At 39.3% G+C, this 13,412-nt stretch overlaps 1 protein-coding gene across 13 annotated transcripts in view; it reads left to right on the plus strand.

The window, feature by feature from the left end:
* The window catches only part of fam135a (family with sequence similarity 135 member A), an 86,869-nt gene that overhangs the window by 57,929 nt on the left and 15,528 nt on the right, over window positions 1-13,412 (plus strand). For 9 of the 13 annotated variants that reach the window (XM_017461286.3, XM_017461291.3, XM_017461289.3 and 6 more), the window contains 4 exons: window positions 5,020-5,146; window positions 8,169-8,322; window positions 9,012-9,089; window positions 9,421-9,470. In XM_017461286.3, coding sequence (XP_017316775.1) covers window positions 5,020-5,146; window positions 8,169-8,322; window positions 9,012-9,089; window positions 9,421-9,470 — 409 coding nt within the window. The remainder of the gene's footprint in view (window positions 1-5,019; window positions 5,147-8,168; window positions 8,323-9,011; window positions 9,090-9,420; window positions 9,471-13,412) is intronic. The other 4 variants (XM_017461292.3, XM_017461293.3, XM_017461296.3 and 1 more) reach the window with 1 other exon arrangement.

The raw sequence follows: 13,412 nt of genomic DNA on the forward strand, positions 1-13,412 counted from the left end.
GGACAGACTATGCATTCACATTCTGCTGTCTAGTGGCTAAAGGTGGGTGAAATGAACCTGCATTGAAAATAGCTTTTTGACATGACCTCAAAAGGCAAAGTTTGTAAGGATGATGCAGAACGGTTACCAAGTCACCCCACGAGTGAGCATTTCCTCCATTATCTCTAGATTAAGTTCATGGTGCTGGTCTTTGTATACTGTAGTTCAAGAGAAATCGGTCATACAGAATTTTTTTTGACTAGGGCATTGCAGGGGAAACTTCAAGGCTTCATGGAACAACTGAAAATCCCTGTAATACCATGCACATTCCTAATAGCATTCAAACCCTGGACAGACTCCTGTTTAAATTGGGGGAAATTTCAGATTGCACTATCGGAGTATGCATTGTTGTCTTCACATTTAATTAACTCCGTCTTTGGTACCCTATGGTTGCCTATGCAGCACAAAGCCACCAGCTTATGAAGGAGGGGTGAATTAACACCTTGGCTTATCCTTAGCATTATCCTGTCTCACCACTCATGTAGAGTCTGGATATGGACAAGGAAATGCAGATCTCAGGAGACTTCTCACAAATATTTTCAACAAAACCAATGGCTCCAAATTACCTGCTTACCATTCATGGGACTGTGCAGTAGATTTGTCACCAGCACTACAAAGTAAAGTGTACTCTTTATCCCTTCCTAAAATCTGAGAGAAATAATGCAATTTAGAGGCACTACAGCTTGGGTACACCTATCCCTCCACCTCTGGCAACAGCCATGTTCAGTGAAGGAATTGCAGCGGTCTCTAGGCTTTGGTCATTTTACCTGTGTTACATTTGTGGGTTCAGATAGAAGCAGTGCCCCTGATGTCACTCTTTAAGGGAAAATTGAAAGAACTTAAAATAGACAAAACTGCTAAAGGAGCATTTACATATTTGTAATTCACCAGCATATTTATTACCTAGGGTTAGAGGTGAGTCTAACCAAAGAGTGTGAAATGAGTGTGTGCAGTGCTGCACAGTGAGATTTTAGTAATGACATACCATTCACCTACAGACTTTCTATCTCTTTTTAGTGTTAGGAATATCCAGCTCATTGACCATTTATAGCATATATATTGTTGTCCTTGTCAGTATATTTTATATCAGTATTTTCATGGTAGTGTCACAAACGCACATGAGTATGCTTGATTTGCAAAAAATAATGACTCCGCATTCATTCATCTTGGCGAATGAAAATATTTTTTCAATATAGATTATTTTATCTAGTATTTCCTATTATGATATTACAATAAACGAAATATTGTTAGTAAGCCTATTTCTAAACATTTTTACTCATTCCAGGTTTAAAATAGTCTTGTTCTACAGTCAGATCATTTTTTCTAATTTTAAGCAAAATTCTTTTAATATTTAAATCTTCAAAAGTTTAACAGCATCTAAAAACAGGTTTAATGTTCTATATGTAACACACTGTCCACTTTATTAGTAACATCTGCACATTTATGCAGTTATCTAATCAGCCATCAGCACAATGCTGATGTGCCATCAGCACAATGCTAAATAAATAAAATGTCGATATATATCAAGAGCTTTGGGTAATGTTCACATACAACATCAGAATAAAGAGAGAGTGTGATCTTAAAAGTGATGATACCTTTTCCAGATTTAGCTAGATTTAGGGTCAATGAAGCATCAGCTAGCTGATTGAAGACAAGCTCAAGACTACTGAGGTGTTCTTCCCAACTAAGTGAATAGATTACATCATCTAAGTAGGCCTCACAGTTGAGGATTCCTGACAACACTTTTTGCATTTAAACGCTGGAAGGTACCAGGCGCATTCCGCATTCCAAAAGCTATTACAGCATATTGAAGAAAATTGTCAGGTGTGACAAAGGTGGAAATTTTAGTCATGAGGTGTTAAGGGTACCTGTCAATATCCTTTGAGATAGTCTAGCTTGGTGACATATCTGGCTGAACTGACTCCATCAACACAGTCCTCCATTTGGGGTAGAACAAAGGAGTCTAGTTTGGTAATGCTGTTTAGAAATCGACCGATATTTTTTTATTTTTATTTTTTATATCCGGTACCGATTATTTGCATGTTTATGTGCTCGATAACATATATTTATCTATTGTTTTACTTCTGTTTTTGACACAATGATAACAATACTTAACTGAACAAACCGTTTTATTTATAACAATTTCTCTTCCTCCTTGCATACAAAACAAAACAACTCTTATTTATACACCAACAAATAGAGGGGTCTGAAAGAGTGAAAAAAATAAAGTGCACTGTTACTAAAAGTGTCTTTGTTTAAAAAAAAAAATAAAAGCTTTGATGAGGTAAACAAACAGGTAAAAATAAATAAAGCACATAAATAATTTTAACAAATTAAAAAAAAAAAAATAAAAAATCTAAACCACCTGAAAAAGAATAACATTGCTAGACAACTACTTCATTGGAATGAGTATACATTGTCAGGAAAGTAACAAACAAAACAGTGCATACATCATTGCAATTATCGAGTCCATCTCAACTGGTATGTTATCAGAATTATTAATATTGTTTTTGTCGATCTAGATTATGAAATACCTAGGAATTTCACACATTACAGAGTTTATGAATGTTGCAAAAAACATTAAGTGAGCAAAAATTCTGTGGGAGGGAACGACTTGTTGATAATAGAGGTCAGAGGAAAATGGCCAGATTGGTTTGAGCTGCCAGGAAGGATATAATAACTCAAATGATCACCGTTTACAACCATTATGAACAGAAAAATATCTCCGCATACACAAAACAAAGTGCATGATCACCTTAGATTCTTGTTCTTGGCCTATAGGAGTGGAATCTGATGTGGTCTTCTGTTGTTGTAGCACATCTTCCTCAGGGTTTGAAATGTTGTGCATGCTAAGATGACTTTCTGCACACCAAAGTTTAAAGAGTGTTTTTATGAGTCATTATAGACTTCCTGTCAGCTCAAACCAGCTCTCCTCTGACCTCTCACATCATCAATGTTGTAGACCGCTAACACCATTCTGTGTAAACTCTAGAGACTGTTGTATGTGAAAATCCTAGCAGATTCTAAAATACTCAAACCAGCCCGTCTGGCACCAACCATGCAATAGGTAAAGTCACAGAGATTACATTTTTTCCCCCCATTTTGATGGTTGATGTGAACATCAACCTGAAGCTCTTGACCTGTATCTGCATGATTTGATGCACTGTACTGCTGCCACATATTTGGCTTATTGGATAACTGCATGAATGTACACATGCTCCAAATAAAGTGGATGGTGATTATATAATAAATATAATTTATAATCTCATAATTAGACATTAAAAATATTTGTCTTTGTTCAAGATATTTTTACTTGCTAAGAGATTTTTTGCAACAAACAATTCAAAATCCAACATCATGTTATAAAAACATATTCATGCTCAGTTGTACGTTGTAGACTTGCAATCAATACACTATATAGACTATATTTAGTAGATTCCATCTCATGATAAATACCAAATTTTTGCTGCTTTTATCAATGCAGCCGAATGCTCACGCTCATCACCACATAGTTGTCTGATCGCATTTCAAAAGTGTTCAAGCAGATGTTATTTAATGAGCATTTAAGGCATGTTTCACAGCTGGTGTGGATTTAAATATCAGAAGTTTGTGTGTGGCTTGTGTGTCTCATAAAAGCTTTCAGTGTGATTTGGCATAAGTAGCAACAACTGAGCTGTCACAAATAAAATTGTTAAGTCTGTTGTATTTAGCTCATATTTGGATAATAAATAGGCCTATTTATGTCGAAGTGGGATAACACAAATAGGGCATCTGCTTGAAGGCAGAGAACTACCATTTTATTATCATTGGGTTAATGCAGACAATTTTAATTTAAAGTGCAGCACTAGCTAGACTTTAGTTCTGCTTTAACACAATCATCTCCCTGGTTCTAGTTGCCAAGCCAGACCAAATGACTCCCTTGCAGTTAGATTTTAGATTTTCTATCCAACAGGCCCCAGACAGTGAAAATGGGTGATCGAACATCCTCCATTCTGAGCATTGGTGCTTCCCAGGGCTGCATGCCTATTCACTCTATACACCCATAACTGTGTCCCCCCTTGTGGAGGTAATTCATCATCAAATTTTGATTTGCAGATACAGATTGTCACATACAACTGTGGTAAGCCTGATCACAAAAAACAACGAGTCAGCCTACAAGAGGGGGAGTGAAAATCCAACAACTGATCCTCAGTGTCTGCAAAACTATAGCGCTAATGACTGAAGCAGAGGAATCATATACAATGTACATAAAGGGAACTGAGGTTAAGTGAGCTGATTAAAGTTTCATGTAGTAGAGGAGCTCCCATTTGCTCATGTAAAGTGAGCCTAGCAGCACCTCTACATCTTAAGAAAGCTCATAAAGGCCACATTTTTGTCACAATCTCACAAGCCATTTTAGAGCAGCATTACAGTCTGCCATGGCAAATGCTCAGCTAGTTACCCTAAGGCCTTGCCGCACATGAAAACCTTAGAGACCATCCATGTTACTGCGCTCACTGACATCAAAAGCATTGGAGTCTGAAGAGTGATTAGAATCATTAAAAACAACACTCACCCTAGCCATCAGGAAAATGTTACAGTTGTGCTGCCTTACAATTAGACTAGCAAACAGCTACCCCCAAGCTGAGAGACTGCTGAACTCTGATATACCGGCAACTATCAGGACTTGAGCCTCTGGCACGTTTTTACCCAATAGGACTTCCCTGCATGGCTTTTAAAGTGTCTTTATTTTTAAGTGTGTAATGTAGCACTGAAATGGCTCACTACCTCATTGACTCAGTTGATTTCACCGGAAAATATGTGTTTTTGCTGGAAAGCATGCTGTAAATTTAGGAACTGTTTACATACATAAATTATGTGAATTATAGCTGCAATGAAAGAGAATTCAAAGGGTTCAAAGGTTATTTGTTGTGTGGTAGCACTGGTAAAAGAAAAAAATTCTGACCTTTAGAATGTGTGTTAATCCATATTATCATGCAGTTTCCCCCGGCTTGGGAAAAGCACCTGGCTAAACCGCAATGTACCAGCACAGGGCAAAGACCTCCTGATCCCCACGCTGGAGAATGTGGTATTTGGCTGCACCTATGTCAAGCAGCTGTCCCAAGATGTAAGCATGCTTATGCACACCCACAAATACAGCCAGTTTTTTATGAAAGAAACAGTGTTTTATTATCACTCTTGTAACCGATAATAAAACCCAAGTATTTTGGTGCATTATTAATTACTAATAACATTTTGAATGTTTTTCTAAATATCAGTAGGCCTGTCATGATTATGTTCTCGACTTATTGTACAGTATATGGATATGATCTCGAACATTTTGCTGCCCGTTGTTTCTGTGCGCGTTTGTTAACATACAAACGAACACCATATCGCCATATCACCATATCGAGTTCGGCGAGTAGAGACGGATGCAAATGTATTTTAATCATTTTATTTGAGAGGCAAGTAAACCAGTAAACAGAACACAGGCACAGGTCAGGAGATCAGCGAATAGCAAAAGCAGGGTTAATCCAAAATACACAAACGAGAAAACGCAACTAGAGCAATAACTTGGAGAAGTCAAGTGGCAAAACACTGAACTTCACGCAGCTCTCGGAGCACTGGTGTCACACCAAAAGTTTAGTCATTTGTGCTGCTTCTGTCCTCTCATCTGCTCTAGGGCTGTCAAATTAATATTCAAACTTTCAAACATTTGTTGAATTTAAGAAAAAAATGCACATTCGAATGCAAAAACCGCCTTTGAATTTAAGATGTCTAGCAAGCTTATCTTTTTTGCTTTTAAACATACTGTTGAGAGAAAAAAAAAGGACACAAGATTAACAATGTTATTAACTAACAATGTTTTTTGAAGAACAGTCTAGAAAGAATACTGTAGTTCTAGTGTTCTCAATTGTATCCAGTCATAGTTAATAATGTTGGGCATTGACCCGCTTAAGCTGTGTGAGCTGAAGCTGAACAGTGAATGAACAGCTGTAAACTGAAGCGCTTTACGATCGGGATAATTAACTCACCCAAAAGGATCCTATACACATATGAGCTTAATCAGACATCTACACAACATAAATCTAATGTTACAACTAGAGATGTACCGATTATCGGCTGATAAAGACCATTTTTCCCGCTGTCAGTTTAAAAACATCCTATGATCATGGGCAATTATATCCTGTCAATCAAAAGAGGGCGAGATACATCGATCTCGTGCTGTGTGTAAAGACGATGTCTCTTGTGTGGAATGATGACAAAACTGCAGTTTGTAATCTCTGTAAGCTCTGCACCGCTAAAATTTTACAACAGAAGTGAGCAGTAACACGTTAATAACATTCGGTAAGTTAAGAAATCTTATTTTAATCTTCAGAATTACGTTCATGTGTCAATGTTAATTTGAGTAACGTGTTTTCTATTTATGAGACCAGTTAGTGTGAAACAACGTTGAAATGGAGAGAATAAAGTTTTTATTTATTTATTTTATTTTTTTTCATAATTGGGGAATTAATTATTATTCATTTAAAAGAAGGCATAAAAGGCAGAACTATCGGTATCGGCCAATATCACTCTAAATAATTGGTTATCGTATCAGCTGAGAAATTTCGTATCGGCGCATCTCTAGTTACAACTTGCTTCTGCACAAAATGACACAAGTGAACTTTAACTTAAGTAAGGCGTTAGGTAGAATGGTAAATCACATTATGAACATTATCTTTCTGTAACAAGGACAATGAATAACTAAAGCATAAAGAATTCACTATATTGTATTACAATGGTGTACTCACTGTAATGTTATTTCAGGAAATCAGGTTTTCACAACAAAGGGCAGTTTTCACTTTTTTATGCGTTTTAAATTAGTATATAAAATGTGTGTATATTTGGTTTGATTAGCATTTTCTCATTAACTAAAATGCTATTGACTAATATTGGCATTTTAGATGAGTAAAATTTACTAAAATTATTAAATATGATAACTAAATATTGACTAAGTATTAAGGATATTTTCGTCCGAAGACAAAAACGACAATAATCACAATAATATTGCTTATCAAAATGACATGCCTGAAGACAAAGAATTACCATTTTATTGCCATTGGACTAATGCAGGAAAAACATTTTTAAAGTGCAGCGCTAGCTTTAGTTCTGCTTTTAACACAATCATCTCCCTGGTTCTAGTTGCCAAGCCAGACTAAATGACTCCTTTGCAAATAGATTTTCAATCCAACAGACCCCAGACAGTGAAAATGGGTGACACAAAAGCCCCCATACTGAGTGTTGGAGCGTCTCAGGGCTGCATGCCTAGTTATTCACTCTATACACCCATAACTGTGTCCCTTCTTGTATGGGGGGAGTAAAAATCCAACAATTGATCCTCAGTGTCTGCAAAACATTTGTCACAATCTTACAAACCATTTCAGAGCAGCTATGGACAGCATCTTGACATCCAGCATTACAGTCTGACATGGCCAATGATCACCTAGTTAACGTAAGGCCTTGCAGTACATGATTAAAACCTCGGAGACAATCCTTATTACTGTGCTCACTTGCATCAAAAGCATTGGAGTTATTTCTGGGACAATATAACGTCCAATAAAATTAGTTATCGTGACGGGTCTAGTTACTAGTCACTGGTCAGTAATTTTACTATTGTATCAAGCATTTAACAAAATAAATTGAAAACTGGGTTGTAGGTACGGAAAATGAATAATTGATGGAGATGCAGTTATTACCATGAAATAATCACTATAAGTGTGCAAGCAAGTTCATAAGGGAAACCTTAGCTTGGTAGAAGTAGGTCTATTTATTTAGTAAACTTAGAACTATAAGTGTTTCAGTCATATTTAGCATATAAAACTTCAAGCATTTCATGGCCCGGAAGCAGAACTTGGCACAACACTATCTTTCAAATCACTTAGCTTTATGCAGACTAGTCCCTGCCCCCTTGAGGCAGTTTTGTTTCACCACTGTTCTCTGAGGGAAATGCTGAAATTTTTATGATCAAAATTCAGTGAATTACTGTGCTACACAAAATCATATAATACACAGTTAACACTAAATGGCTGTTTTGAATTTAGAAATATGTCCTGTAACAGTCATTTGTTTAAACATGTTAAAAGTGATGCTTACTTTGGTTGCCACAGGGCAAGACCTTCCTGGTGTCAGATCAATGTCTACAGCATGCCTACAACTTGCACCATAGCCTGTGTGCCAGCTTGCTGCTGGCCTACCAGGGCCTCTTTGATTACTTCATGATGCTTACCAAGAGTCTCCCTTCCTCTCACCGCATGGAGCTTGGTATGTTATTGCTGGGTTGTTTAATGAGAATTGAGTATCATCATGCGGCTCACTGAAACACAACTGTGTATTGTTGATGTCAATGTTAGGTTTTTGTGTTGATCATCAAAAACAAAATAATCTAATAACAACTATTATATTTCTACATTTATAATAATCTAGCTACAGTCTGTCCTTTAGTCTAGGTTTTGTATGTATTTTTTTTGTATGTATCTTTTGTATGTATATTTATTTTCATGCTTCCTTCCATAAAACACAAATAAAACTTTCAAGTTATATTAGTGCTATTACTAATCATGAAGTAGGAAAGGTTTGCTGCATGCTGTTGCGGTTTCTTCCAGTAAGAACTGAAGTATGATTCCTAACACTAAACCAATGCAGTCTACTATCAGTATAACTTTTGTAACCTTTAACATGTCTAATTAAATGCCTAATTAAATTGTATCTTTTGAATGCACACCACTTCATTCATACTGGTGTATTTTGGTTTGTTCTGCTCCTAAGAGCTTCTTACCCTAGACCACTACCCTATACTAAACTTACTTTAAAGACACTAAACATCCTCTCTATGCTGCCTTATGTGTCTTCTGACTGGTCCTTTGAAGTATATAAAAGATAGAACTCAGCTCTTCTAGTATAAGGGAGAGGAACCATTTTAAACATGCCTATATGTGCAATCCCACCACTAGCCAAGCCCAGCATGCAAGTCCTTTATGAGCGAGTTCTAAGAAGACCTTTTCCCAGGGGCCAAAGGCACATCCACATAGGTATGTCAGTTGACCGTCAACCTCAACACGCCTTTCATTTTTGTGTTCGTTTTTTCTTTGTATGGCCAGTTGATATTTCCCCTATGTTGGCTGAGAGCTGTGGACTCTGTCCTATTGTTAGCGGTCATTCAGAACCAACACTAACAACAAACCATTCACTTCTTTGCAGGAATGCTGCTCTTAATTATCTTCTGTACTCCTGTGCTAGTTCTCTCTTGTAGCTCTCAATCTTTGGCTCATCAGAGAGACTAATTCCTCTCCTCATACAGTGCTGAGATTATCCATATTCATTTTGCTGTATTTTTTAACTTTTTATTTATTTATTTATTAGAAAAACTGGATGTGGAAGCCCGTCTCCATGAGCTTTGTGAACATGTCAAGGTATGTCAATAATAATAATAATAATAATAATAATAATAATAATAATAATTCCATGATCAGCAGTTTGCAGATAAAATCACAAGTGACTAGTTCCAGCAAGTTGCATAGAAAGCAAACTAAAGCAAACATAATTTACATGTTGTTCAAGTTTCGTAACAGTAGCTCATTGTTTACACTGTGAAGGGTTTACTGCAAGCTGATTGGCTTATGCATGTCAGGGTTTTTGAAGAAACCTAGTCAACAGTAGAAATCCATAGAAAGAGGTTGAAAAAGGCTTTATTTTTTGAGCAGTTACTTCCATACAGTGGCCTTTTACATGGGTAACGTTAGAAAATGAGTAAAGGCATTATATCTATATTTAACCCACAGGTAATGTGTGAATTTTGTTATTTTCGCCAACCAGAGCATCCTTATGCTTGAATGTCAGGCAAATATGAGTTGCCTGACTCTTCATTTCGCTGTCCATTAAAAAAAAATCTAACTCCTATGACTAACTCAGTTTTGCTGAGATGGAAGCCAATTTAAAACTTGTTAGTCATGAAACCTCCCTCTTTCAGCTCAAGTCTACCTCTCAGTGTTTTTGAAAAATGCAGCTTAAATGGGACATGGATGGCTGTTTTAAGGATCTGGCTCGATCCTCACGGGTTTTTCAGGAAAGTTAATATAACTCCGACAGACACAAAGTGAAGGTGCTGTTCTTCGTTTATTACATTGAAGGATACCATAGGCTTATGCATGGTTACAGGTCGGTCATTAGAAGAGGATTAACCGAGTAAAACATGGTACCCAAAAATGGTACCTTAACATGAGACCAAGTGTCAGCACACGATGTGGAGGTAGCAGAGAGAGTGAGAGCAGGGCGGCGACCACGCCCCTTGACCCCACATGACATCATCATATCCGATCATTATATTCCCCCCCCCCCCCCCCCCCCCCCCACTTAAAACAACATAAAGGAAACTTAACAGTACCTAGGTGCCTATGTGACAGCTGACATAAGTAGGGCTACAGAAAGCAGTACCATAAATCACACCTTTGCCTGTTCCACATAACTATAGTCCAACATCCAACATTCTGCAACAAGAACAGCATTTCTTTTACTCAATGTGCATTGAATTAACATCAGAACTTCACAGTTGCTTGAAATAGTAACGTAACATCAAAACCTCAAGACACATAGGCATTAGCAGTATTTCAAAAACAAAGCAGTATGTCACATTACCCTATTAAGAAACGTTCACTTCTGTAAGACAATAGACTGCCAAACCAACATAAGGCCTTCACAGACATAGCATTTTAAAAAAATAAAACTGAATAAGACTAGAGAATGACAGAAACTGAAAATGTATCACTCAGTGTTCAAATAGAGGAGCAAAATTAGGTTGTCCACCTATTAACCTCCCAATTACAGGTAACCCTTGGTGTGTGCCTAGGGCGAAGGGCGTATTGAGTGCGTTCCCGTGTGAGTGGGCTGTGTATGCATATGTGTGAGGTAAGGAACCTCTGCATGCCTAGGGCCAAGGGTGTATGATGTGTTTCTGTGTGCACAGACTGTTGGTGAGTGAGGTACACATCACTGTGAGGTAAGACAAAGTCAGGGTGTCTGGACACAGGCGTATTGTCCGAGGGACCAGCTGTGAACTGGTCATGAGATCCTGGTTCCTCAAATAAGAAGTCAAATCCATACTCCCCCTAGTCATCAGGGATATCCACTCTTCTGTCCTGTACATTAGTTTCAGCCAACTGTAGGGGTGCACTCTCCAGCTCTTCCTCACATTCATCCAAAGTGAAAAAGGGCAGCAGGTTACAAACCACCCTCCGCACCATCTGCTACTCTGGTCAGTTTGTAGTTCAGGTCTGACATCACTTCTGCAATCTTGTTTGGGCCTTTTGTAGACTGGGGCTAGCTTGGCAGTAAAACCAGCTGAGGCATCTGACCGAGGGTGAGCTTTCAGCCTAACCAAGTCACCCACATGGAACAAGAGCCTGTGCTGTTTCTTGTCATAGTGTTTCTTCTGCGCGTCTTGGCTGTTTGCCAGAGAACCTCTCACATGGTCATACACCACATGCAAAGTTGAAGTGAGCTCCATCTTGTAATCAGAAACTGAGTCAGCCACGCACCCAGGGCTTGGTGACATCCCTAAATCGAGAGGTGTGTTCAGGTCTCTGCCATACCAGAGAAATGCCGGGGTGTCTCCCGTACTCTGGTGGGGAGCTATCCTCAATGCAAAGGAGATCAAAGGTAAGTGGAGGTCCCAATACCTATGTTTATGTCCCACACAAGTGCGGATTGCCGCCTTGATGGTACGTTTCACCAGTTCTGTCTGGTTAGCCTGAGGGTGATACGTTGTCATCAGCCTGTGGTCTGAGCCGAGAGCAGCAACTGCCGCTTCAAAGAAGTCGCTCACAAACGACACCCCTGTCTGAGACTAGATGTGTGGGAGCGCCATGTCTTGCAAATACCTCAGAGACAAACTTGCATGCTGCAACCACTGCTGTGGCCTCCTGAACAGGACAGATTTCCACCCATTTGGTGAAGTAGTCAATAAATACTAAAATGTACATATTCCCACAGCAAGATCTGGGGAGGGGTCCCATGAAATCAACGCCAGCAAACTCTCATGGGTAAGTAGTCACCACTAGCTTTAGGTAGCCCACCGGCTTCTGGTTGGTCGCCTTGGACAGCTGTCAGGTTACACAGGATAGTACATACTTCTTAACATCACCCCGCATACCTGGCCAGTAGACCCGCTTCTGTAAGTGCCCAAGTGTCTTGGTTAAACCCAAGTGGCTAGCCATGGTGGTAGATCATGGAAGTATTTCAGCAGAGTGCCCCTCAGAGCTTCTAGCACATAGAAGCGTAGATCCTTGTGTGGATGAAGCCGGCAGGAAGTCCTCTTGTCCACAAAGTAAACCAGCCCATCTAGAATACAGAAGTCTGGTGAATCCACACAGGGGCCACTCTCCAAGTCAGTATATATTGATGAGATGACTTTGTCAGCCTGCTGGAGCGACTGAAGCCGTTTCTTGTCGTCCAACACCATTAGTGGCTGGCACCGTAGGTTTAATGAGCCAACTGTGGCGTAATGTGGTAACAGGTCTATAGGTCCCGAAGGGTCACTGGTAGGGTTTCACGAGAGTGCATCCAGAGCTAGATTGGCTGAGCCGGGTCTGTGGACAACCTCAAAGTCCTGCAGCCGCAAGCACCATCGAGCAAGCTGACCTGAGAGGGAGGGCCTGGTCATCAACCACCTCAAGCTACGGCTCAAGCTGCAGGGTACGGCTCGCAAAAGCAACAGCCCTCTCCAAGCCATCCTCACCAGTCTGGGTCAATGCGGCACCAAGGCCCACATCACAGGCATCCGTGTGTACTGCAAAAGGCTTCTCAAAGTCAGGCAAAATAAGGACTGGGGCACTGATTATCTGTTGTTTTAAACAATCAAAAGACACTTGGCAGTCAGTGGACCACACAAATGGGGTATCCTTTGCAACTCATCATTGCAACTCCACGAGGTGAGATCTTGCATGGAGCCCCAGGCTGAGGGAGATTGACGGTTCTTTTGTGTTTCTTCCATTTGCGAATAATCGCACCAACTGTTGTCACCTTCTCACCAAGCTGCTTGGCAATGGTCTTGTAGCCCATTCCAGACTTGTGTAGGTCTACAATCTTGTCCCTGACATCCTTGGAGAGCTCTTTGGTCTTGGCCATGGGAGAGTTTGGAATCTGATTGATTGATTGCTTCTGTGGACAGGTGTCTTTTATACAGGTAACAAGCTGAGATTAGGAGCACTCCCTTTAAGAGTGTGCTCCTAATCTCAGCTCGTTACCTGTATAAAAGACACCTGGGAGCCAGAAATCTTTCTGATTGAGAGGGGGTCAAATACTTATTTCCCTCATTAAAATGCAAATCAATTTATAACATTTTTGACATGCATTTTTCT

This window comes from Ictalurus punctatus, chromosome 29, assembly GCF_001660625.3.
Source record: "Ictalurus punctatus breed USDA103 chromosome 29, Coco_2.0, whole genome shotgun sequence".
Lineage (NCBI taxonomy): Eukaryota > Metazoa > Chordata > Actinopteri > Siluriformes > Ictaluridae > Ictalurus > Ictalurus punctatus.